Source organism: Vulpes lagopus, chromosome 21 (genome assembly GCF_018345385.1).
Source record: "Vulpes lagopus strain Blue_001 chromosome 21, ASM1834538v1, whole genome shotgun sequence".
NCBI classification, from domain to species: Eukaryota; Metazoa; Chordata; class Mammalia; order Carnivora; family Canidae; genus Vulpes; species Vulpes lagopus.
The window spans coordinates 29,405,354-29,427,658 of NC_054844.1; the positions used below are offsets into that span (position 1 = coordinate 29,405,354).

At 37.8% G+C, this 22,305-nt stretch overlaps 1 protein-coding gene across 5 annotated transcripts in view; it reads left to right on the forward strand.

The window, feature by feature from the left end:
* FGD4 (FYVE, RhoGEF and PH domain containing 4) overlaps positions 1–22,305 on the forward strand; it is a 222,444-nt gene that overhangs the window by 184,204 nt on the left and 15,935 nt on the right. For all 5 annotated transcript variants that reach the window (XM_041735521.1, XM_041735524.1, XM_041735525.1 and 2 more), the window contains 7 exons: positions 1,501–1,590; positions 3,855–4,000; positions 4,459–4,615; positions 9,243–9,381; positions 11,924–11,982; positions 12,548–12,694; positions 18,516–18,688. In XM_041735521.1, the coding sequence (XP_041591455.1) occupies positions 1,501–1,590; positions 3,855–4,000; positions 4,459–4,615; positions 9,243–9,381; positions 11,924–11,982; positions 12,548–12,694; positions 18,516–18,688 (911 nt within the window). The remainder of the gene's footprint in view (positions 1–1,500; positions 1,591–3,854; positions 4,001–4,458; positions 4,616–9,242; positions 9,382–11,923; positions 11,983–12,547; positions 12,695–18,515; positions 18,689–22,305) is intronic.

The window sequence follows — 22,305 nt, forward strand, 5'->3', positions numbered from 1 at the left end:
AATAGGACCAAGGCCAAGAGCTTTGGATAGTTGAAGAAGGCTCCATGGATAAGGAATGGAAATTAAGCAGGCCAACCCCCCAAAAAACAGTCTTAAACACCTAGAAAGATGAAACAAGAATATATACCATGCAGAGAGGATCAAAAGAAGAAAGTTTTGGGAATGGGCATGGACATGTTTGGATAATGGTGGATGAGATTGGTGTGTTTGGAGGGAAGTGTGCCTGCAGCGATAAAATTGGGAAGAAGCCTGAGGAAGTGAGTAAAGATGAGATTTGAGTAACCTGAATGATACATAGAGTCTGGATTTTATCCTGCTGGTGAAAAGAGGACTGTTAGAAGTTTTCTCTCTATGGAAAGTAAAATGATCTTGGCAAAGCAGAATTAGAAAGATTGCTCATAAAACAGCATAGAAGGTGAATCTAACTAGCCAAAAAATAGTAGAATCCGATCAAGTGGGCTGATTGGATTGGGCTTGGGATAGGGTATGAGCAAAACCAGGTGGCAGTGATGAAAACTTAAAGGATAGATACCAACAGTATGAGTAGGAGCTCATAGCCAGGTGGATTTTGTTGTAGGGAACCTAATTTAGAGTGATTCAAGATGCAAAGATAGATTAACTGGAAAGGAATGGAACACTTGCCAGGCTGGTAAAGTTCTGGTGGGAGGGGGTAGGAGGTGGTAGGATAGAGGTATTCCTGAAAAGATGAGTTTGGTCTTACATTGGCAGCATACCAAAGTGGTAGTAAATGTCCAACAATAGTTAGGTTTGTGTGATTGCCACCCATTCATTCATTTATTCAGCAATATTTTATTGAATGCCAGTATTTTATTGAAGCATTGTAGTAGACAAGAGAGAGCTATCAAGTTATCAAGAAAAAAATATTCCCATTCTCATAGAACTAGCAAAGCTTTACGAATATATTTAAAGGCTAAGTAGACATATACTGAGGAAATAAAATGTTTGTGTTTAAAATAATATGGGTAAAGAGAGGAGAGGGGAAAATAGATGAAATAAGATTAACAATGACTTGATAGTTGTTGTATCTCAGTAATGGATACGTGCTGGTTCATTTTACTGTTTACTCATGTGGTTGAAATTTTCCCTAACATTTTTTTGAAAGGCAAAAAAGTTAGATACATAGAGCTAATAATTAGACAAGATATCTGACAGAGTGATGAAATCATGTGTAAAGAGTGGCCTAAAAGAGGCAGAAAGAAAATGAGCCAAATACAGTGTCTGAGAAAGATAAAAGGTATTTCAAGGACAAAGATGATAGTCTTAATTTTGACAGAGGCTAAGGATGTTGTAAGTTAAATCTAGAGGATTGCTTATTTTTAATTTTGTTCATTTCTGGTTGGCTGACCCTTTGTGGCTAAAAGGAATTGGGTACACGAAAAGCTTGAGAAAACTGTTTTGACCATTTGCTAAGGTGTTTGTTACTTGAAAAATATGTCCAAGCTTTATTTCCTAATATGTGAACATCTATTCTACTTTTAGGAAACTAATGAGGAAAAACTTCACAAAATAGCCAATGAACTTTTGCTTACAGAAAGAGCTTATGTCAACCGACTTGACCTCTTAGATCAGGTAAGATTTTCCTTTTCAGGGTTGTTTTTTGACATTTGTACATCATTTTTAGTAATCAAGGGATTTTAGAAACTATATGAGGGGCATGACTGTTTTTGGCCAGTGAAAGCTTTTTCTTCAAGGAAATCTTTAGGATTTTTAGCTTTGTCAGTGAATTCACTAGACACAAAAGGTTTTCAATGCATAAAGAGCAGATTCAAGGACTCTATGAGTCATGAAATGCCTGTATCTTTCAACACTAAACACTGGTATGTTTCTTGACCATTTATTATGATCCTAGAGCCATGTTACCATTATCATTTAAATAAGACAGGAAAAAATAAAATAAGATGAAATCAGAGAGGGAGACATAGAGACTCTTAATCATAGAAAACAAACTGAGGGTTGCTGGAGGGGAAGGAGTTGGGGGGATGGGGTAACTGGGTGATGGACATTAAGCGGGGCATGTGATAATATAATGAGCATTGGGTATTATATAAGACTGAACTGCTGAACTCTACCTCTGAAATCATTGATACATTATATGTTAATTAATTGAATTTAAAAAAAATTTAGAAATATAAATAGATTGGTGATTTGAATTCCTACGTGATTATGTCACTGATTCTATTTGCCTCGTGTGCTCTTCAGCCCCATGTGAGTCATCTGAATTAATAGGGCCAGGAGAAATTTTGAGCATTCACTCATTCCAGTTATAGGAGACATCTAATACAAGTGTAAAGTTGCGTACTCAATATTTGTTGGAAATGACATTTACTTTACTTTTCCCAATCTTGTACTTTCATCATGGTGGAGCCTTGAGTATCATTTCAAATATATGTTTGCAAAGAAAGTTTTAAAATGCATCATAATTTTAAAAAATTAAATGCATCATAAGAATCACTTGAAAACTAAGGCATCTTAATATTATTTTAATGATAAAAGAGCAAGATAATTGGTAGATTGCTGATATAGACTCCTCTTATTAAATGAGAAAGTTGCCGTGTTTGAGTGTTAATTATAAGAAGCATTGTCCCACTTCTGCCTTTGGAAAACTAGAACTTCGTGGCAACAGGCCTCCCTGGATATACCTCCTTATCATCAGTTCCTAGAGTAAACTATGGCCCTGTTAGAGTGAGCCTTAAGGGGCCAGATTAAGGGTTCTGTTCTTTGAAATAATGAGTTTGTGACTTAAAACACTCACTTTCTGAAGAAATTCATTGTAAGTCCATCAATTCATGTTGAGTTTGTACCTTTGAAAGAATTTTTCTCCTTGTGAGGATTACAGACCTGAAATGTTGGATATTCCCATCATGGAAATGTGTCTTGTCCTCTTACCAGGTTTTGCGGGTTTTTGTTTTTTCTTTTTTGTTCTTTTTTGTCAGCTGCTATTGCTGACCTTTTAGAATTTAGAGTCTTAATTACTTAAAATATCCTATCTATTGGAGTCTCCAAGGACATAATTTTGTGTTCTTTTTGCCTCCCAAGAAAATGCAGTGGAGGTGAATTTAGAAAATTAACAACCATCTGGACATTATGAAGGAACAGACCTCCTTCTGCCTACATTTAACAGAATGGCAATTAAGAGGTATAGTAGCCCTAGTGGAGTATAGCTAAGACTGCAATTTTTTTAATTGTTTTTAAGATACTCATTATTTTGTACAGGAGAAGATCTTTTTATCCTCTTATACTTGTTCAAATTATCATGCATTATTACTTACTTAAAAGCAAGAAAACATCTGTGAACTGAAATACTCTTTTATTTATCCATTGACCAGATATTTATTAAGCATTCTACTGTGGGAACTAAATTATGATAGCCTCCCTCCCTAAGGAGGCATATAGTTTTCACAGGGAAAATGATATTTATGCCAACAAATTACAATAAAGGGCATTATGATATACGTGCCATTGAAGCCATTCAAAACAAAGAGGAGTGAAAAATACCACAATTACTGTTGTATATAAAGCTTTCCACCTCTCTTAACTCTACTTATAGATAGGAGTAAATTTATTCCTTTACCTCAATTGGAAATTCTCTGGCATAGGAAAGGTTAACATACCCCAAATAGAGGCATAGCCTAGGTTAGAGTCAAGTTTTCTAATTCCTGGTTCTACTCAATCAAAACATATATTCGGACATTTTGAAAATGATTGATTTCTTGAACCATGAACCTTATTTCATTGATTCAACAAAAGTTACTGAGAGCCTACTATATGCCTAGCACAGTGTTAGGTGGTAACCAATAAATTTGAACTAATGTTTGCTTTATTCTCTTATTCAGGTATTTTACTGCAAATTATTAGAAGAAGCAAATCGAGGCTCATTTCAAGCAGAGATGGTGAATAAAATCTTTTCTAATATCTCATCAATAAATGCCTTCCATAGTAAATTCCTATTGCCAGAGCTGGAAAAACGAATGCAAGAATGGTAAGAGGAGGAAACGGCAAATGATATATCTAAGGAAGTCACATTAGATGCTGTGTTATTTGCTTTTGAATTGATACAATAACACTACACAGAGCTATAGCCAAACATTTGTGTTAAATTTTTATGGTAAAGACCACTGATAGAAGTTGTGGTACATTTTTAGCTTTGGTTGAAAAGGATTTCATATCTGCTCTCCAAACTATCTTTTAATTAGTGGAGATGAGATATCAGGGGTAATCTGGAGTTTTAAAAACTCGGTTGTATCTCTTTTTACCATGTCATTCCTAAATTCCCTTTAAAAAGGTGCTGCTTCGTTTTCTACCTATCTCACAGCAAGGTGGGTCTGATAAAGCACAGAGCGTGTGTAGAAATAGATAAAGTGATCACTTCATTTGGAGTCCTATTAATTCACTTACTCTATAAGAAATATTAATGACCTGTTTCTCTATTTTGTACAGGGAAACAACCCCTAGAATTGGTGACATCCTTCAGAAATTGGCACCATTCCTTAAGATGTATGGAGAATACGTGAAGGGATTTGATAATGCAATGGAACTGGTTAAAAACATGACCGAGCGTATTCCTCAGTTCAAAGCAGTAGTAGAAGAAATTCAGGTAATTGGACTCTTTTGTTCAAGGCTATGAATTAGTTTTTCTGCAGAAATCATAATGCCGTCTAGATCTAAAGTTTAGATTGACACATCTTGTGAAACCCTGCATCTCTGGGATTACAGCATTGGTCTGTAAATTGAGACCTATTTCTGAGACCGCCAAATTCCATGCTATTCTGAATTATGCAAAGATGATCTCTGCAAATTTAACATGTTTATTGAGCAGGTGCCATGTGCTGAGCAGTAAATTCTCTGCTTTTGAGTCTAGCTTTTATAAAGATAAACATAAAATTATAAGGTGAGCTCCCATTCAGGTCTCTGCCTTTCTTCCTTTCAGAGGTTGAGATAATGGAAGGAACATAGAAATGAATATAAAGAATGAGTGCCATAAACCCTAACATTCTGCAAACATTATTATTCTGGATTGTGTGTGTGTGTGTGTGTGTATCACTTTATATATGTGTTCTGATTTTTTTTTTCAATTTCACCAAATCTGGATAATATACTTTAATAACACCATAGTAATTTCTATTTGATTCTCTAGTCAAAGTGGTTAGTAACTTATTATTTTATAAAGTTTAAGTATCCAGAAGGAATTCTTTTGATCACATAAGGTTCTTGGGGTGGGGATTCTACTGCTCCTTTTTTGCTTTCTTTTGTGCTAAATATTTTCTATTTTACCATTTTAATTCCTCTAAATTTTAATCAGTTTCTCATTTAGTTTTCCTACTGTTTGTTGGAGAAATTATAAAATAAAAACTAATTTATCACAGTCTACTTCAGATTAATACTAACCTGGGCAGTCCAGGTGGCTCAGCGGTTTAGTGTGATCAGCCCAGGGCATGATCCTAGAGACCCGGGATCGGGTCCCCCGTCGGGTCGGGCTCCCAGCATGGAGCCGGCTTCTCCCTCTGCCTGTGTCTCTGCCTCTCTCTCTCTCTCTCTCTCTCTCTGTGTGTGTGTGTCTCTCATGAATAAATAAATAAAATCTTTTTTAAAAAAGATTAATACTAACCTTAATTCTGGTCAACTCTAGGCATTTTGCTCTACTGCATCTCTGTTCTCCCATGCTCTGTGCTTTTAGTTCCTATGGATTACCACTGTATATGTTTTCATCTTATAATTACAGTGATGTAATTATTATTTTATACAACTTTATGTCTTTGAAAGAAGGGAGGATAAAGACAAAATATATCTATAAATATATTTATTAACCCATATATTTATCATTTCTGAAGTAAGTTCCTTTCTACATAAAGTGATAAGTCTTTCTTGCAAGGCAGAGATTAGAGATTAGATAGCAACAAATTTTCTTGGTCTTTGTTTAGTTGGGAATATCCCTCTTTTTCCTATACTGTTGAATTGTGTTGCTGGATACAGAATTCTTGGTTAATAGTTTTTTTTTTCTTTCAGCAAAATGAATGCCGTTTCACTGTGCTCTGTTCTCTGTTGTTTTATATGGGAAGTTACGAATTGTATTGATATTTTCTGTATGTGCTGAATTGTTTTTCTCTTGTTTTCAGATTTATCTTTTGCTTTTGTCTTTCAACCGTTTGAATATGATGTGTCTAATGTGAATCAATCTATTTTTAGGTTTGAATTTCTTAGATGTGTACTTTTTAAAAAATCAATTTGAGAAGTTTTCAGCCATTATTTCTTGAAATAATTTACTTCATTTACACATATATTGGTATTCTTGTTGTTCTACAAGTTTCTGAGACTGTTCATTTTTCTTCAATCTTTTTTCTGTTCTTCAGATTGTATAATTTCTATTAATATTTCTTTGAGTTCATTGACGTTTTCTTCTGCTGTTGAGTCTCTGTGGTGCATTTTTTATCTCAGCTCTTGTCCTTTTCAACTCCAGAACTACCATTGGTTCTTTTTTATAATGCCTGTTTCCTCCTTGGAAATTGCTATTTATGCATTCATTATTGTTATGCTTTTCATGTTTTTCAAATACAATTTCATTTCTTTGATCATTTTTATAATAGCTCCATTGAAGTCTTTGCTGGCTACATCCAGTATCTGTGTTCAGAGACAATTTCTTTTGATTGCCTTTTTTCAGTTTAGTAAGTAGTAACAGTTTACTGTTTCTCATATATTTTGCTGAATATAGGGCATTTTAGATAGTCTGTTGTAGCAACTCTAGGTTTTGATTTTCCCCACTGAAAGCGGCTTTGGTTAGTTTTGTTTGTTTATTTAGTAATTTGCTTAGGCTAAATCTATAAAAGCTGTCTTCTGTCTTTGCTGATCATTCACACAACCTCAGTGAAGAAAATTATTATCTAACCTCCCCCTCTCCCTCCACCTCCAACCACAGCTTCAAGCTAGTGGTGACATCGGTCTTCCTCACTAGCCCACCTCAAGACATTTCCACTGACAGTATCTCTAGGTGTGTGCATTGCCCACCACTCCAGATCTAATAATGAGCCCTCTTCAACTTTAGCAGAGATGTGCCAGTCCTCACAGCCAGTCCCACCCAAAATGAACCTTCTAGTCACTGAACCTTCTTTAGCTGAGGGAGAAGTGGGTGTTCACCCCAGGCCAGAGTGCCACAAATTCTCACTCTTCTTACCCAAAGGTCTACAGTTTTTAAAGCATAAATGCTTTTCAGATTGTTCTGTGCCTTTGGTCAGTTTCCAGATTGCTGAAATGATGGTTTTATCAATCTTGTCCAGCTTTCTAGTTGCATTTCCCAGGGAGGATTTTGCCCGTCTCCTTCCTCAGCCAAAAGTCCTGCTTCTTTCCATTCACTTTTTATTTCTCTTCTCTCATGATTAAGCACTCATCTACCTTCTGAATGCTGGCTCCTTTCATTCTTTTACTAGCCCCTTTTGCTTATACTGAAATGTGGACAGAGTCCAGGGTTGACCCTTCACAGTCTTCTTGGCCTTCACACCCTCATGTTCATGTCCTACAGATGCCTCTAGGGTCATCGTTTCTAGTCATTTCCTACTTCTAAATTGTCTTAGTGGATTGGGAACCAACCAACTAAGTTTAGAATTCAACCACTTAGTCACTGGACCTTAGAAGACTCTTAACTTCTCTGAGCCACAGTTTCTTTGTGTAAAAATGTGGGGATCAGTAATATTTTCCTATGTTTCATATACATATAATATGTAATCATATATATATTTCCAATACACATATGTAATAGGTTTGTTGGAGAAAATCAAATGAGATGGCTGAACCTATAACATTACAATTTTTTTTCTTTTTTTCTTTCTTTCTTTTTTTTTTTTTACATTACAATTTTATACTTTATTAAGGAAAGCTGTTATTTCCTCAGCTTCCATGTTGATTTCAGGCTCTTTTTTCCTGGTCTACAACAATAACTTCCAAACTAATTTTCCCACATCTCCCCTAAAGGCACACTGCAGTAGATTAATGTTTATACATCTCAGTTCTAATGAGATTGCTCTCCTGCAGGAAATTCTGCATTAGATGAAGCAAGTCTAAACTAAGCTTATCTTATTACCCCAGATTACCTTTTCTTCTTCATCCCATGTTTCCATATGTATATACACACATATATATCTTATTTTCCAACAAAACTTAACATGTTTCATATCCCACTGCCGTGGACCTATTCTTCAAGGTCCCTCTTCATGCACTTGTCCCCTAGTCTTCTTCACTTTCCTTCCCACCAGAGGCTGCGCTCATCAGAGTTCATGTTGAATGCCCTCTTTGAAGGCTTTAGTTTCTTGTTTGCTTGAATGCAAACATCATGTCTTAATAAGACCTTCATTCCCTGCAGTGCCTTTATCATGGTATGAGTTCAATGAATATTTTAATGGGATTCCTGCTTTGTTTAATATGAACAAGAATACATCTTATTTTTCAAATAATCTTTTCCCTGTCTTATATTAACAGCTTATTGAAAGCAAGGGATAGGGATCCCTGGGTGGCGCAGTGGTTTGGCGCCTGATAGACTCAATTTTGCTGTAAGAAAAGGAGATCTATTTCCAGAGTTCAGTTTCTAATGGAAAAGACTGTCGTGGCCTGTGAAAAATTAAAAATTTTGTGAGAGATAATAAGATGCTCAATCTTGTCATTCTTCTATGTGGAGTCTTTTTTAATTTTAAAGGAAGTGATATTTATGGTAGCCTTATTATTAAATAGTTTCTGCTGAGTCTAAAGTCATTTAATACGGTTGTACTTAGTGAACTTCATTAAATATATGCATCTCTGAAAAATCTCTGGAGTATGATTCAATACTGTGGCCACAGAAACCCTTCTAGTGACTAATTGAAGTGGTTGCCAGCAATCTGGAATCTTCCTTAAAATTCTGCTTGATTTTTCTTTCTGTTCTTATACTAGATTAGTGAGTCTCAGACTTTAATGTTGTAAGAATCTGGGGTATTGAAAAATGCATATTTGCAGGCCTTAGCTTCAGAGATTGTGGTTTCATAGATTGGGGTGGAGTTCCTAATTTGCATTTTTAATAGTGCCTTTGGTCTATCTGAGGCAATGATTCACACACCACCCTTTGTAAGGAAATACTGTCCTTGATAATACTGAAATTACAGAAAAATACTGTACAACAGTGAGTTTTTAGATTGGCCAACTTAATTTTTTTTTTTTTTTGGCCAACTTAATTTTAACTTTCTTTAAAACCTTTCTCATTATAGAAACAGAAGATCTGTGGGAGCTTGACTTTGCAGCATCACATGCTAGAACCTGTTCAGCGGATTCCCCGGTATGAGATGCTCCTGAAGGACTACCTAAGGAAATTGCCCCCTGATTCTCCAGACTGGAATGATGCTAAAAGTAAATGCTTCTCTCCCACTCCCTTTCTATTATGGGGTAACCAGTGGCCAGGCAGCCTTGTGATTTAAAGAGCAAGATGTGTCTCACAGCCAATTTAGTAAAATATTGCTGCCAAAAAATAACCTCACTGGAAATTGTCATCAACATCTCAATTAGGCAAGCACTTCTGAGCCCAAATCACAGGTTTAGAGCAATGCAAATCACATTTATCATGCTGATTTCACGTTAATCATTAACTTGGAAATCTGAAACTATAGTCTTAGAGACATCTGGAATAGCAATACACAATTACCTTCTCACAGGAAGAATACAACCATTCAGAATTACGGGTGCTGCTGGTTAATTAGATAGGCTGATGCATCCAAGAAAGCTAAAATGACACTTACTATGTAAAAATAACCCTAGCAAAGTTGGCTCTACCAACCCTAAAAGAAAAGAGAAAATGATGCTTTTTAGTGTCAGTTAACATTTTCCCAGGAAAACCTTATTCTTCCAGTTATCTTCTATTTTTTCATTAGATACTAATAAATGGATTTTTTTTTTAAGGTTCAGGAGTTCCGATACTTTAATTTCTCGTGCCTTTTTATTTTTATTTTATTTTATTTTTCTCTCGTGCCTTTTTAAAAAATCAAAGCAGGGGAGCCTGGGTGGCTCAAATGGTTAAGCATCTGCCTTCAGTTCAGGTCATGATCTCTGGGTCCTGGGATGGTGGCTCCCTCCCTCCCTCCTGGCTCAGCAGGGAGCCTACTTCTGCCTCTCCCCCTGCTCTCTGGCTTGCACTGGCGCTCTCTGTCTCTCTCTGTCTCAAATGAATATATAAAATCTTTAAAAATAATAAAAAAAACAAAAGCATATGACTTGATCTAGGGGTCATAAGTTCAAGTCCCACTTTCAGTGTATAGCTTACTTTAAAATTTTTCTTTTATTAAAAAATAAGTAACTGAAAGACAGGATACAAATTTAAGAGATAGAAATGGCTTAATGTCAATTACTAACAATGTTGTACAATCTTAAAACATTGGTACCTTGCTAATAATTTCTCGTCATTATTTTAAGTGAACCCTGTTGAGAGAGGAGGAACACAGAATACAAACTTTGGTCTTGGCAGCCTGGGTCTTTTTTTTGAACAGAGGCTTTCACTGATAGATTTTTCCCACCACCCAAGTGAGTCAATGACCACAGGAACTTCTCTTCTTCCCTTTCCCTCTTTATAGTTTAGAATTATCCTGACTTGACTTCTTCCACTTTCCACTTCATGCCCACTTCCCACTCATCTGGGCTGAGTGGTTGGTTTTGGTGGCCAACCTAGTGGTAGGATAAAGGTAGGGTCATCACTGCTACTCCTCAAACTGCTGATTCCAGGTTATTTTATTTTGTCTCCCGCTACCTTCAATCCTGCAGGGAATGCTCAGAATTGCCCCAATCAGGATAGTCCTCCAAAATTTAAATAAAAATTCAGTTTTCTCTATATTCAAAGAGTTAAACTTGCCCTAAGGTAGCAGCGACAAAAATGAGAAAGTTAGCAACACTATAGGGTATTTTATAACTCTCTTTGGTTTCCCATTGCTCTTTAAACTAAAATTGTAAGGAAATCACAGAAGTGCTTTTAAAGACCCAAAGGAGGGGAGAAAGCAACCAAAGTGCATTCTGTTCAGCCATGGAACAAAGAAGACAGAGAGAATTTGGTCCAGAAGTAATGAGGTTGTTGCAGTAACAGAATTAATCAGGCTGGTATTCATAAGATAGAAAAGAAAGAGCAGGACATGATTTAGGATTGAGGGCATTCCCTGGGGTTGATCCAGCAGGAGGCTTCAGCCTGCACAGCTTTTCATGAGCAGTGAGTGCCAGAGCTCCTATCTTGCCCATACCAGGCAGTTCCCATTCCCATCTCTCACACCACCTGCTCAGCAAAAGAAATTTCCGTTAGCATTGGCATCAGAGGATTCCCCTTCATCCAACCAAAACTAGAACTGTGTACGTTTTCCCAAAGAAAGTTGGTTATGGCTGGTGATTAATTTGCTTATAAAACTCCTAAAATAGTATTACTGCTGAAGTGTTGTAACTTTGAAACAGAAGATATAGGTTCCAGTGTGGCCCCACAGTATCATAGTTGTGTGACCTTAACCAAGCCACATCACTTGCCATTTGTTTCATCTGCCAAGAGGAGCTAGCTAACAGACTCTCCATTCAAGGTTGAATAAGAATGAAGGGACATAAAATATATATGAAAGCGTCTGGCAAAGTGCCTTGTGCCAGTCTGGTGTACATGGTATTTATTAATTTTGAAGGTCCATTTTACAGGTTATATGTATAGTTGTGTATGACTATTTACAAGGAAATGTCCTTCAAGTTCCAAGTAATCTGCTTGCAAATGAACTTCTGAAAAGTATCCATATTATAAATAGAAATTGCCCCAACTTTTGGTGTCAGATTTGGTCAGCGGTGTCAAGATTTTCTTCTTCTTGCTGTATATGTTACTCAACTATCTAATAGCATAGAAACAATAAAATATATTTATTTAATTTTCTTTTTTCCCATCTAGAATCACTTGAAATCATATCTACAGCAGCAAGCCATTCTAATAGTGCAATAAGAAAAATGGTAAGTGATTTACAAAGGAAATGGGAATCTTGTAGTTAGAGAATTTATAGCCTCATGTTATCTGCAGGTGTGAACCAAAACGAGTTGATACAGGTCAACAAAAAAGATTCTTTATAAGGCAGCCTGGGTGGCTCAGGGGTTTAGTACCTGCCTTCAGCCCGGGGCATGGTCCTGGAGACCCGGGATCGAGTCCCACGTTGGGCTCCCTGCATGGAGCCTGCTTCTCCCTCTCCCTGTGCCTCTGCCTCTCTCTCTCTCTCTGTGTCTCTCATGATTAAATAAATAAAATCTTAAAAAAATAAAAATAAAAAAAAAAACCTTAACTACTGGGGTCTATTCTTAAAAAAAGGTTCTTTATAAAATGTTTAGTGTTGTGTGGAATAATCCTCTCCCCTCTTCTCCCAGTTTTCAATTTGCCCATAACTGACACATTTTATACCAAATTTATGCTTAGTCCCATTCCCTTCTGAATTATCCAAATTTTTGTTAAGGTCATTGTATTATTAAAGCCACTAAGATAAAACTTCCTTTTATTTGGTCTTGCTGTTTTGTTTTAATTTCCTAGGAGAACCTGAAAAAACTCTTAGAGATTTATGAAATGTTGGGAGAGGAAGAAGACATTGTAAATCCTTCAAATGAACTCATAAAAGAGGGACAGATCCTCAAGCTAGCTGCTCGGAACACATCAGCACAAGAACGCTACCTTTTCTTAGTGAGTATTCTGGTGTGAGCTGGTCACATACAAATAATTCATAAATGTGGTTCTGGACCTCTTGGAAAAGCAGGATGCTTGCTTGCTTACCAAAGCAGTTCTGTCTAAACTGGTTTAGTCGGCACTGCCAGGGTTCCACAGAAGGGACTGTCCTTAGTAACTAAACCTTGTTCTTTCAAGGACACCAATCCTAAGGTATTTTAAAAATAATTTTTCTGTGTCCTTACCTACCACGTGTCAGTTACATTAGTAACACACAGCTGAACACACAACCTGTGATGATCTTAGCTATCGGTGTGGGGGGCGGGGTTGTGGGGACTGAGATTTTCTCACATTTTCCTTGTTTCAGATCCACTCTTTCCTTTCATTCTTATAGGCTGACAGGTACCATTTTCTGACCAGAGTTCTCTTCTTAATCCGCTCTGATCACTACTTTTGATCTTTCCAGTTTGAGAAAATGTATTCTCAAGGTTGTGAAGCTCGTGCCTAAAATCTCTCTGTGAAAAGTGTGTGAATTTGCCAGAGAGTTCCTTTTTACCGCAGTGGGTCCCGGTCCCTTCCTTTACTTCCTGGAAATGACAGTTAGTCTGAGGCTTATCTCAAATGTAAGAGCTCTTCTTGGGACATCCAGGCCATTATGTTTTTAGTCTCCTAAATCTAGTTCTTTTCTGTACCTATTGATATAATAATAATTACACTAATAGCTAACATGGAGTAACAATAAGCTACGTAAATGTTAGTTATTGTTAGGATTGTTATTATAATCACAGAAACAGAGATACATTGGTCATGAGGCTGCCCAGTGCCTGGTACATGATAAATTCTCAGCATATTACTCACGTCTGACTTTGTGCTGCAAGGCAGTCATCTCATCAGCCATAGTACGGGTTTAATTGGGGGCTTACAGGTTTTTGCTTTCTGGTTACAGCCTCCTTTGAAAGGAAAATGTACAAGAACTAAATATCATGCACAGGGGTGGTCAGTATCTCTCATTTTTCAAAAAGAACATTAAGTCACCATATTGCCTAGCTGTTTTCCCAAGTTTGTGTAACTCAAGAAAATTGAAAACATACATCTACACAAAACATGTTTATGAATGTTTACAGCAGAATTGTTCACAATAGCCAAAATATTTGGAGATATGGATATAGTAGGATGTCTATGCAATGGAATACTATATGGCAAAAAAGAACAGAATATTGGTACATGCTACATGAATGAACTTTGAAAGCACTGTGACAAGTGAAGGAAGCCATTCACAAAAGTGCACTCTCTATGATTTCATTAAGTACAATGTCCAGAATAGGCAAATGCAGAGAGGCAGGATATAAGTTCGTGGTTGCCTGGGGCAGGTGGGGAAGAGGAAATGGACACAGGGTTTCCATTTGGAGTCATGAAATATTCTGGAATTAGATAGTAATGATGGTTGCACAGTTTACAACTATGTTAAAAAACCATGAATTGTACATTTTAAAAGTGTTTTATGTTACGTGAATTACATCTCAGTAACTTTAAAAAGATAGATGTTGTCCAAATTAACTGTAAAAATCTTCATTTGAGCTCAACAAAAGTACTTCACTTCTCAGAGGTTACAAAGAGAGCTAAAAATGTGTAAAGGAAGGATTGTGATGTCCTTGAGGGTTCAGAGGTCTATTTATTTTGAAATATAGGTTTTGTGATTCAGGTATGATGAGACCACCAGATCAGGAGACAATTGCATGAGAAAGATCATTATACTCACAGATTCCCAAAAGGAGAGGCATGCTATACCATGGGGATTACATGAGAAAGCACTGGGGTCCATAAGGAGGCAGAGGGAGCAAGGAGAAAATGTGAACAAGAGCCTTTATTGTGGGTTCAGTGAGAAGGGAAGGGCAAGGCAGCATAAACAGATTTAGGATTTGCTAGTTTAAATAATTCCATCAGGCTCTGGAGCATACAGGGGCTGTTGTCTGGTACCTGGCTTTAGAGCAAGGGAATACTGGCCCAGTGTAGAAGAGCTCAAGAAAGGAGGCAATGGAATTTGGCCTTTGGATTGGTTGCTTTCCGTATGAAAGACATGCTTGCAGGTGAGTCATTTACTACTTCTAGGAAGTGGGCAACCCTGAGAGGGACAAGTCCCTCCATTGTCAGCAAAACCCCAAGATGTCAGAGCATCAAAAATACAGAATAAAAAGACATGCTTAATACACTCTTTTGGGCAAAATGCATGGGAGTTCATGTGTTCCCTTTGCCTTCACCCTTCCTTTATGGGCTTAGGCAATTCTCCTTTCCCTCTTCTGTATTACAGTTTCAGTAGTTAAGCTTCTAGCTCTGTGTCTAACCAATTGCCTTGGTTTAATTTTCACATTTGAGAATTATTCTGGAAATAGTTTAAGGTTGAATACCTTGTTGCAGAGCCAAATTAAGCAGCTCTTTGGAGGACAGATGGCAAAGAGCCTTGGGGGAATACAGCTGTAGTGACTTTGAAGAAAGGACCCATCTTGTTCCAGTTATTATAAGCTATCAAACTTCTCTTGCCATTGCCTCCCAGGAAAATGGAGTCATAAAGCAGGAGTTACTGGAAAGCCATTTTGGTCTTGTGAAGACCATCTTAGAAGCATTTCTGTAGGTCCATTCTATTAATCCCTGCGTGCCACCCACCTCCACCCCCTGCACTGTTCTTGTCACACACACTCCTCTTGCCAACACGCTTTTCTTCCCGTAGAACATCTTGGTTTTTTGTATGTAGCAACTTTAGAAGTACCATTCTTACTTTTCTTTGTCCCTAGGAAGAAAATGAGGGCTAGTCTTCTGTATCCTACTCTGGTTATGTTACATTTCTCTAAAAAGCCAAATTGCATGCAGAATCTGATTTCAACTTTCAGCTCAGCTTCACATGTTTGCACATTTGCTTGCCTCCACTCCATGCTTTTTTTATATTACTGCAGGATACCTGTTGACTAAATTAAATAACCACACCTGACATATGAAAGTTTTTTTTAAAACTCACCAAATTATCCCATAGAACGACCCAAGAGATTTTATTCTTGGCTCTTTGTTGTTTTCATCTTTGTTTCCTTGTTGCTTCACAGGTTTCACTTTTTTTCTCCTTAACTCATTTAAGCTTTAAATACACAGCAGACACTGGAAATTTTCTCCAACAATGTACTTTTACAAACTCTAGAACAAGCTTTAATGAAACTGTTTCTGGTGAAACATGAAATTGAACTGTTTCACTCAAATACTTCAAGACACTTTAAAAAAGTAGTTGAGGAACACTGATGATCAGGAAGGGGGACTGTCCCTGTGCTTTTAGTAAAATTGAGACTGGCTTCTAGCCTAGCACTTTAAGAGCTTGCTCCTCCCCTCCCCGCCACCAGCCAGGGATCCCTTGTCCATAACCACTTCTAAGCTATGGCCCCCAGGTAAAAAGGAATCTCCTGCACTGAAAGGAAAAGCCATCAACTTGGTGCTGCAGTTGTTCTGACTTCCTCTTTGAGTCTACCAGCAGAAACCCAGAGGGAGGGTGATGGTGGCTTTTGTCACAGGATCAAGATTCACAGAGGGAACAAAGGGCATCTTCTGCTTTGTGAGAAGGGCATCTTCTGCTTTATGTCCTCTAGGAGCTCTTACTTACTTTCACCTCTAGGAAGAAGAAAAGGGGTATTTATTGACTAGCATTAGATTGTGATATAAGTTGTATAAGGTTAATAAATAATTATTGACAGTTTATAATGTAAAGTCCCACTTAGGAAGCATATGTAATAGGGGAAGCATAATCCTGCAAGCATAAAATGGAAAGAGACCATTTATAAAATAGTCTGTCATCTTATATGAGTGTCACCCCTAAAAACAAACAAACAAAAAAACCAAATACCTGGAACTTCCACATTCATGGACTGTGTTCCTATAAAATAAGACTTTGCTGAACTTTATAAAGTGAACTTGAGTACAAGTATCAGATAACTCAGAAATTTTATGCCATGACATTACATTTGTCACTTAAGTTGCAGAAAAATGAGATGGCGGTTGTCGTCTTGAAAGTTGAACCTTGGGGCACCTGGGTGGCATAGTTAAGTGTCTGACTCTTGATTTCAGCTCAGGTCAGGATCTCAAAGTCGTGAGATTGAACCCTATGTTGGGCTCCATGATGGGCATGGAGCTTGCTTGAGATTCTCTCTCTCCCTCTGCCCCTGCCCGCTCTTTCTCTCAAATAAATAAATTTTAAAAGAAAGAAAGGAAAGGAAAAGAAAAAAGGAAGAAAGAAAAAAAAAGTTAAGCCTTCTGCATGTTGGTGGCTGCTCTGTAGCTCCTGCACTACCGGTCATAGCCTTGACCTTTTGAGAAGGCCTTCATACAGGATAGGGAAAAAAAATGTTCACAGGAACAGTTAGCAGCAAGCTGTTACCTTAATCAACTGGGATGGTGATGAGAGCCTTTCAGAGTGTTTTCAAATCTCCAAATCCTATATCCTGCAGTGAGGCTGGGGATTGCCATGCTTAGAATACAGTGGACCATTAATGACAGGTCGTTATGGTTCTCTTCTAGAATCTAAATGTGAAATGTGATGCTGAGATGCATGTGTTAAAAGTGTATTTAGTGTCCTTTTATCTCTACGTTATCCAGTGTGGAAATGAAATTTATGACGTTGGTTATAGGAACTTGTAAAATAATGTACAAGGAACAACTGATGAGAAATTTGCTTTCAGAATGACTACAATGGGCAACGTCACATAAGCCGGTTGAAATGTTTTAAAAGTCCTTCAACATCTCTTGCCTTGATGGCTGTGTGGAGCCAAACGGAACCTGGCAACACAGGATGTTTTTCTTCATTTAACCCTCCAAACAACCTGTGACTTTTATAGATAATAATCCTGAGACATGAGAGATTTCATAGCGCACAGAGTTTAAGTCCCCAGTTGTTCTTGTCTTTGAAAAATATATGTAAGTCTAGAAGCAGTTTTAGAAACAATAAATATGAAGGAGGAAGAAGTATGGCTCTTCTTTAGGAATCTGCCTACCAATTAACCTGAGTATTTAACCTTTCCTTCTTTTGTGTGTTTGAATATATTCAAAAGTGAATTAAGTGCCTCCCCAAACCTACTGTTTGGTCCTGGTTAGCAAGGGTTGTTCATTGTTGACTAGAAATGAGGCATAATACATAATCTGATTATTTCAAAACAAAGTCTTCCTTTTAAAAGAAGATCTAGTAAAGAAGACCTTTAAAAACTTCTTGCGAAAATAGATGACATTTCTATTCATATGTAACAAATTCTTCAGATGTAGGCCAATATAAAAACAGTAACTTAGTTTTTTACATAGAGTTAAGTGTGCTAGCCCCACGTGTTCTAAACTAATAACTTGGGTTTTTTTTTAACTTAATATTAAACATACCAGCAAAAATAATTTAAGTATTACTGGTTTCCTCTAGTAGCTTTTGTAAACTTGCTTTGTAAGATACAACAAGTAGAAATTTTGTTGCCTACGGGCTTTAGCTTTTGCAACAAATGATTGAGAACTTTAGGTCCTGATATATGGAAAGTCCTTAATAAAGTGTTGCTGAATTTAATTGAACTAATGTTCTTAATAGTAAAAATTTACTTAAATATCAACAAAATATTATGAACCAATAAAGGAAATATAACTGTTAAAATAAGGTAATTTTGATACAAGCGTAAAGTCTCAATATAGTATTTAAGTAACTTTGCTCATGTAGAGGGTATGATATTCCCCTGGGAATTCCTTGGAGTTTTTTTTCTAGGGCTACTTTTAATATTGGTTGTTTTCTTCTTTCTTCTTTGTTTTCCTTTTTATTGATGTGTGTGCTGTCTCCTTGCAGTTCAACAACATGTTGCTGTACTGTGTCCCAAGATTCAGCTTGGTAGGCTCTAAATTCACAGTTCGAACCAGGGTCGGCATCGATGGAATGAAAATTGTAGAGACTCACAATGAGGAATATCCACATACTTTCCAGGTGTCTGGGAAAGAGAGAACACTGGAACTGCAAGCCAGGTGAGAGAAACCTTCCAACACACAGCCTTCCAACAGCATTAGAATGAGTTGTATGACAGGATCATTCTGAGAATCGTTCCCAAGTGAATACTGCAGATCTCTGGGAGTCTGGTTGGACATAAGCAAAGAAACAGAATCTCTTAAAACAGAACCATGTTATCCCTTTTGATATTATTCATAGTGTCTAGATAGTGGTTTTCAGACAGCAAGAATTCAGTAAATTTAATTGACTCTTCAGATTTGCAAGGTGCTCAGAGAATGAAGTTATTTTATTCAAGCTGGACTTTTGAGTCTTGTAGGAAAGGGTTCTCTCCTAACCCTTCCTCCCTGCACCCTTCCTTTTGGTGCATGATGTTTATTGATGCTAAATGTTGAAGCATTAACTGTATGACTCTGTAACTCATTGAGACTTTAATGGAGAGGATTTTCAGAGGAGGCAGAGTGGAAAAGGTAATGATTCTCCTGCTACAGTTGGAGGATACACCAAGGAGGCCATGTGTGGCTGTAGTGGCCTCCAGGAACCAGGACTTCTTGAAGGGGTCGTTCTTTTATATAAGCTTCGTTGAGTTGGAAAGAAAGTCTGGGGTTCTGGCATCCATCTGCCTAACACAACCATGTTTAGGAGGAAAAAAGTGTGAGAATCACTACAGTGGCTCTTACCTACCTCATGTGTGAACCTCTGGAAGATAGAGTGCTGTCAGGTTTTTAAATACCTGCCTTAAAAGACTGTCCTCCACTTATCCTACAAAGGTGTATCATGGTGAAATTTGGGAACCTTCAGAAGGTCACAGATGGGAGGGTTAAGTACCAGTCCTGACTCTGATGGTTCTGATATCTGAGAATCTAGAGACTCAGCACTTCCCATTGCTTTTTATTCTCTTGCACCAATAGCATGTGGTTCTGGCTCCTCAGATGAATTCACGCTGGATATTTATACTTAGTAACTGCATAAACGTTTGAAGTTCAGACTTTCAGAAGGGAATAAATAATTTTACTGGAAATCTCTGCCCAGAGAATTGGTGGGAATTGGTGAAATTACAGTTAAAGGAGATATGGCAGGCTGGCACAATTTGAAGAAATAGCCAGTTCTTTGATTTCCTAAAGAAAATCTATACTGAACCCGGCATTACTTAGGGAGCTGCCAGGGGACTGCTCTAAGGATTACAAGGTGGCATTTCAAGCATAAGTTGAAAGTATAGAGGGCTTGGCTTTGAATAGTACAATTTCTCTACATTCTAGTGGGGTTTGGGGATCAGCCACCAAACCCAAGGGAAGAATGTATTATACTCTGCTTGGAGGCTCCTGACCTGAGTCCTCAGTGTTTGACTCACTGAGCGATTGGTTCTGGCAACAGGGAGGACTCCTCAGTAGTTCTGATCATCAGAGAAGTTTTTATTGCAGAAGAATGAAGGCACTCACTGCTGCTCTGAAATCCAGCATACTTACAAATGTGTGAACTGGAGAGAGGTGTCTAAACAGCGAAAGAGAGATTATCAAGGTTTTGTGGGTTGCCTAAATGGGAACTCCAATCTTTGGCCTCTTTTCTCTTCAGGCTATGGCTGATGCATGAGGAATAAATACTCTTACATACTGGCAGTAATCATTGTAGAGTTCCAGTATGCACTATTGGATACATTTCAATATCCAATTGGTATTGAAAACACGGTCATTTTTCCTTAAATGTCTTATTCCCCAACTCTCATTGCTGCAATTGTATTTATGATTATATGGTGAATTGGAGAGCTAAATTAAGTGATTACTTTTCATCTAGCCTATGATTCTTTCAAGAATAAGGACAAACACTGAAAGTCTCAGAACATCAGAATGTCACAGGAATTACTTGGAGCCCAAAATTGGGTGTATATTTGGAGATGTTTATTAAAGATCATTCAGTTCCGAAGTCACCTGGGAAAAAAAAAGAGTTCTGCTTTTCCTGCTAAATGAGTCAGTCTTAAGACTGACCTCTGACCCTCTGCTTCCTCTTTCATATTTAAAAGAATATAAACTATTCTGTGTATACAGTTTTTATTTAATGGTTTTATATTGTTAAATGAATATAAAAACATACTAAGGAGTAGAGTAAAAAATCTGCCAGACTTGAGAAAGTAAAACAAAAAGCATTGAAGACTCAATGCATTTAAACATTGAAGCATTGAAGACTTCTTTGCATTTAAAAGGCTAGAAGCGGGAATCCCTGGGTGGCCCAGCGGTTTAGCGCCTGCCTTTGGCCCAGGGTACGGTCCTGGAGACCCGGGATCAAATCCCACGTCGGGCTCCCGGTGCATGGAGCCTGCTTCTCCCTCTGCCTATGTCTCTGCCTCTCTCTCTCTCTGTGTGACTATCATAAATAAATAAATAAATGGCTAGAAGCATGGGGCAGCCCTGGTGGCTCCGCACCGGCAGTTTAGCACTGCCTTCAGCCCAGGGCCTGATCCTGGAGACCCGGGATCGAGTCCTGCGAGTCCTGCATCGGGCTCCCTGCGTGGAGCCTGCTTCTCCCTCTGCCTCTGACTCTCTCTCTCTGTGTCTCTCATGAATAAATAAATAAAATCTTTAAAAAAAAAAAAAAAAAGCCTAGAAGTAGCTAGGAAATAACTGTGATTCCAGGCAATAGAACTGATTTTATCCAGGCAGGGCACTGCAGTAGGGAGAAATCTCTTTTGAGGGGCAAGATTGAGCACCCCCCAACACACACACACGCATACACACACTAAGGGTACGTCTAAGGATCCCCAAGCAGAATCTTCCATTTGACAGGCACAGATTCTAGCAGCATTCCTGGCACATCATGATGCTGAGGAATAAATTTGCTGGCAAGATAGATGGTATCACCGGAGCAAAGCTCCTGCGAGATTCCTGCGTATGGGATACATGTGGGAGTGAGGCGTGTAACGGTCAGACTGGAACTCAGACTTAGCCTTACCCTACCAAACGTACGCCAACAGAGCCCACTCTTTTGGCATTCTTCAAAATACTCCATTTGGAGATCTGACTGTCCAGTCTACTAATGGGGACTTTTCTAATATACTCTGTGACAGCAGCCAGTGTAAGTTAACCTGCAAGGACGATGAAATAAAGAAAATTTGCCTCAATAGGAAAATAGAAGACCATAATCAAGGAAATGTTTTCCCCAACAGAAAATTATTAAATACTGGAGTAAGTCCATTAATCTGTGGAACCCTTCCTACTAGCATCTAAAATATTTGCTTTGCTTTATAAGTTAAGTACAATATTGCCGAAAGCTTTCTTTCGAAATTGTTTGTCAAAGGAAATGTTAAATAACTTCCTAAGGCCTTACAAAGATATTTTAGATCCCAGAGGATAACTGTAATCTTTTCTAAGATGGGCTGTGACTAGTAGCCTTTGAAAGCCTCCTGTGTTTTCTTAAAGGTGAATTGGAAGATTAGTTGTATATCTGGTATGATACTAAATCTGCAGTTACCTAGTATATTGAGCTAGGTGATGGTTGTTTAAACTTAACATCAGGGCAGTATATCAATAGAAGCTAAATGTAACTCTCCCAGTTGAAAATTGTGGATACCAAAGTGGATAGCCTAAAACTCTGTTTAAAGGGGTACCTGGCGGCTCAGTTGGTTAAGCATCTGCCTTTAGCTCAG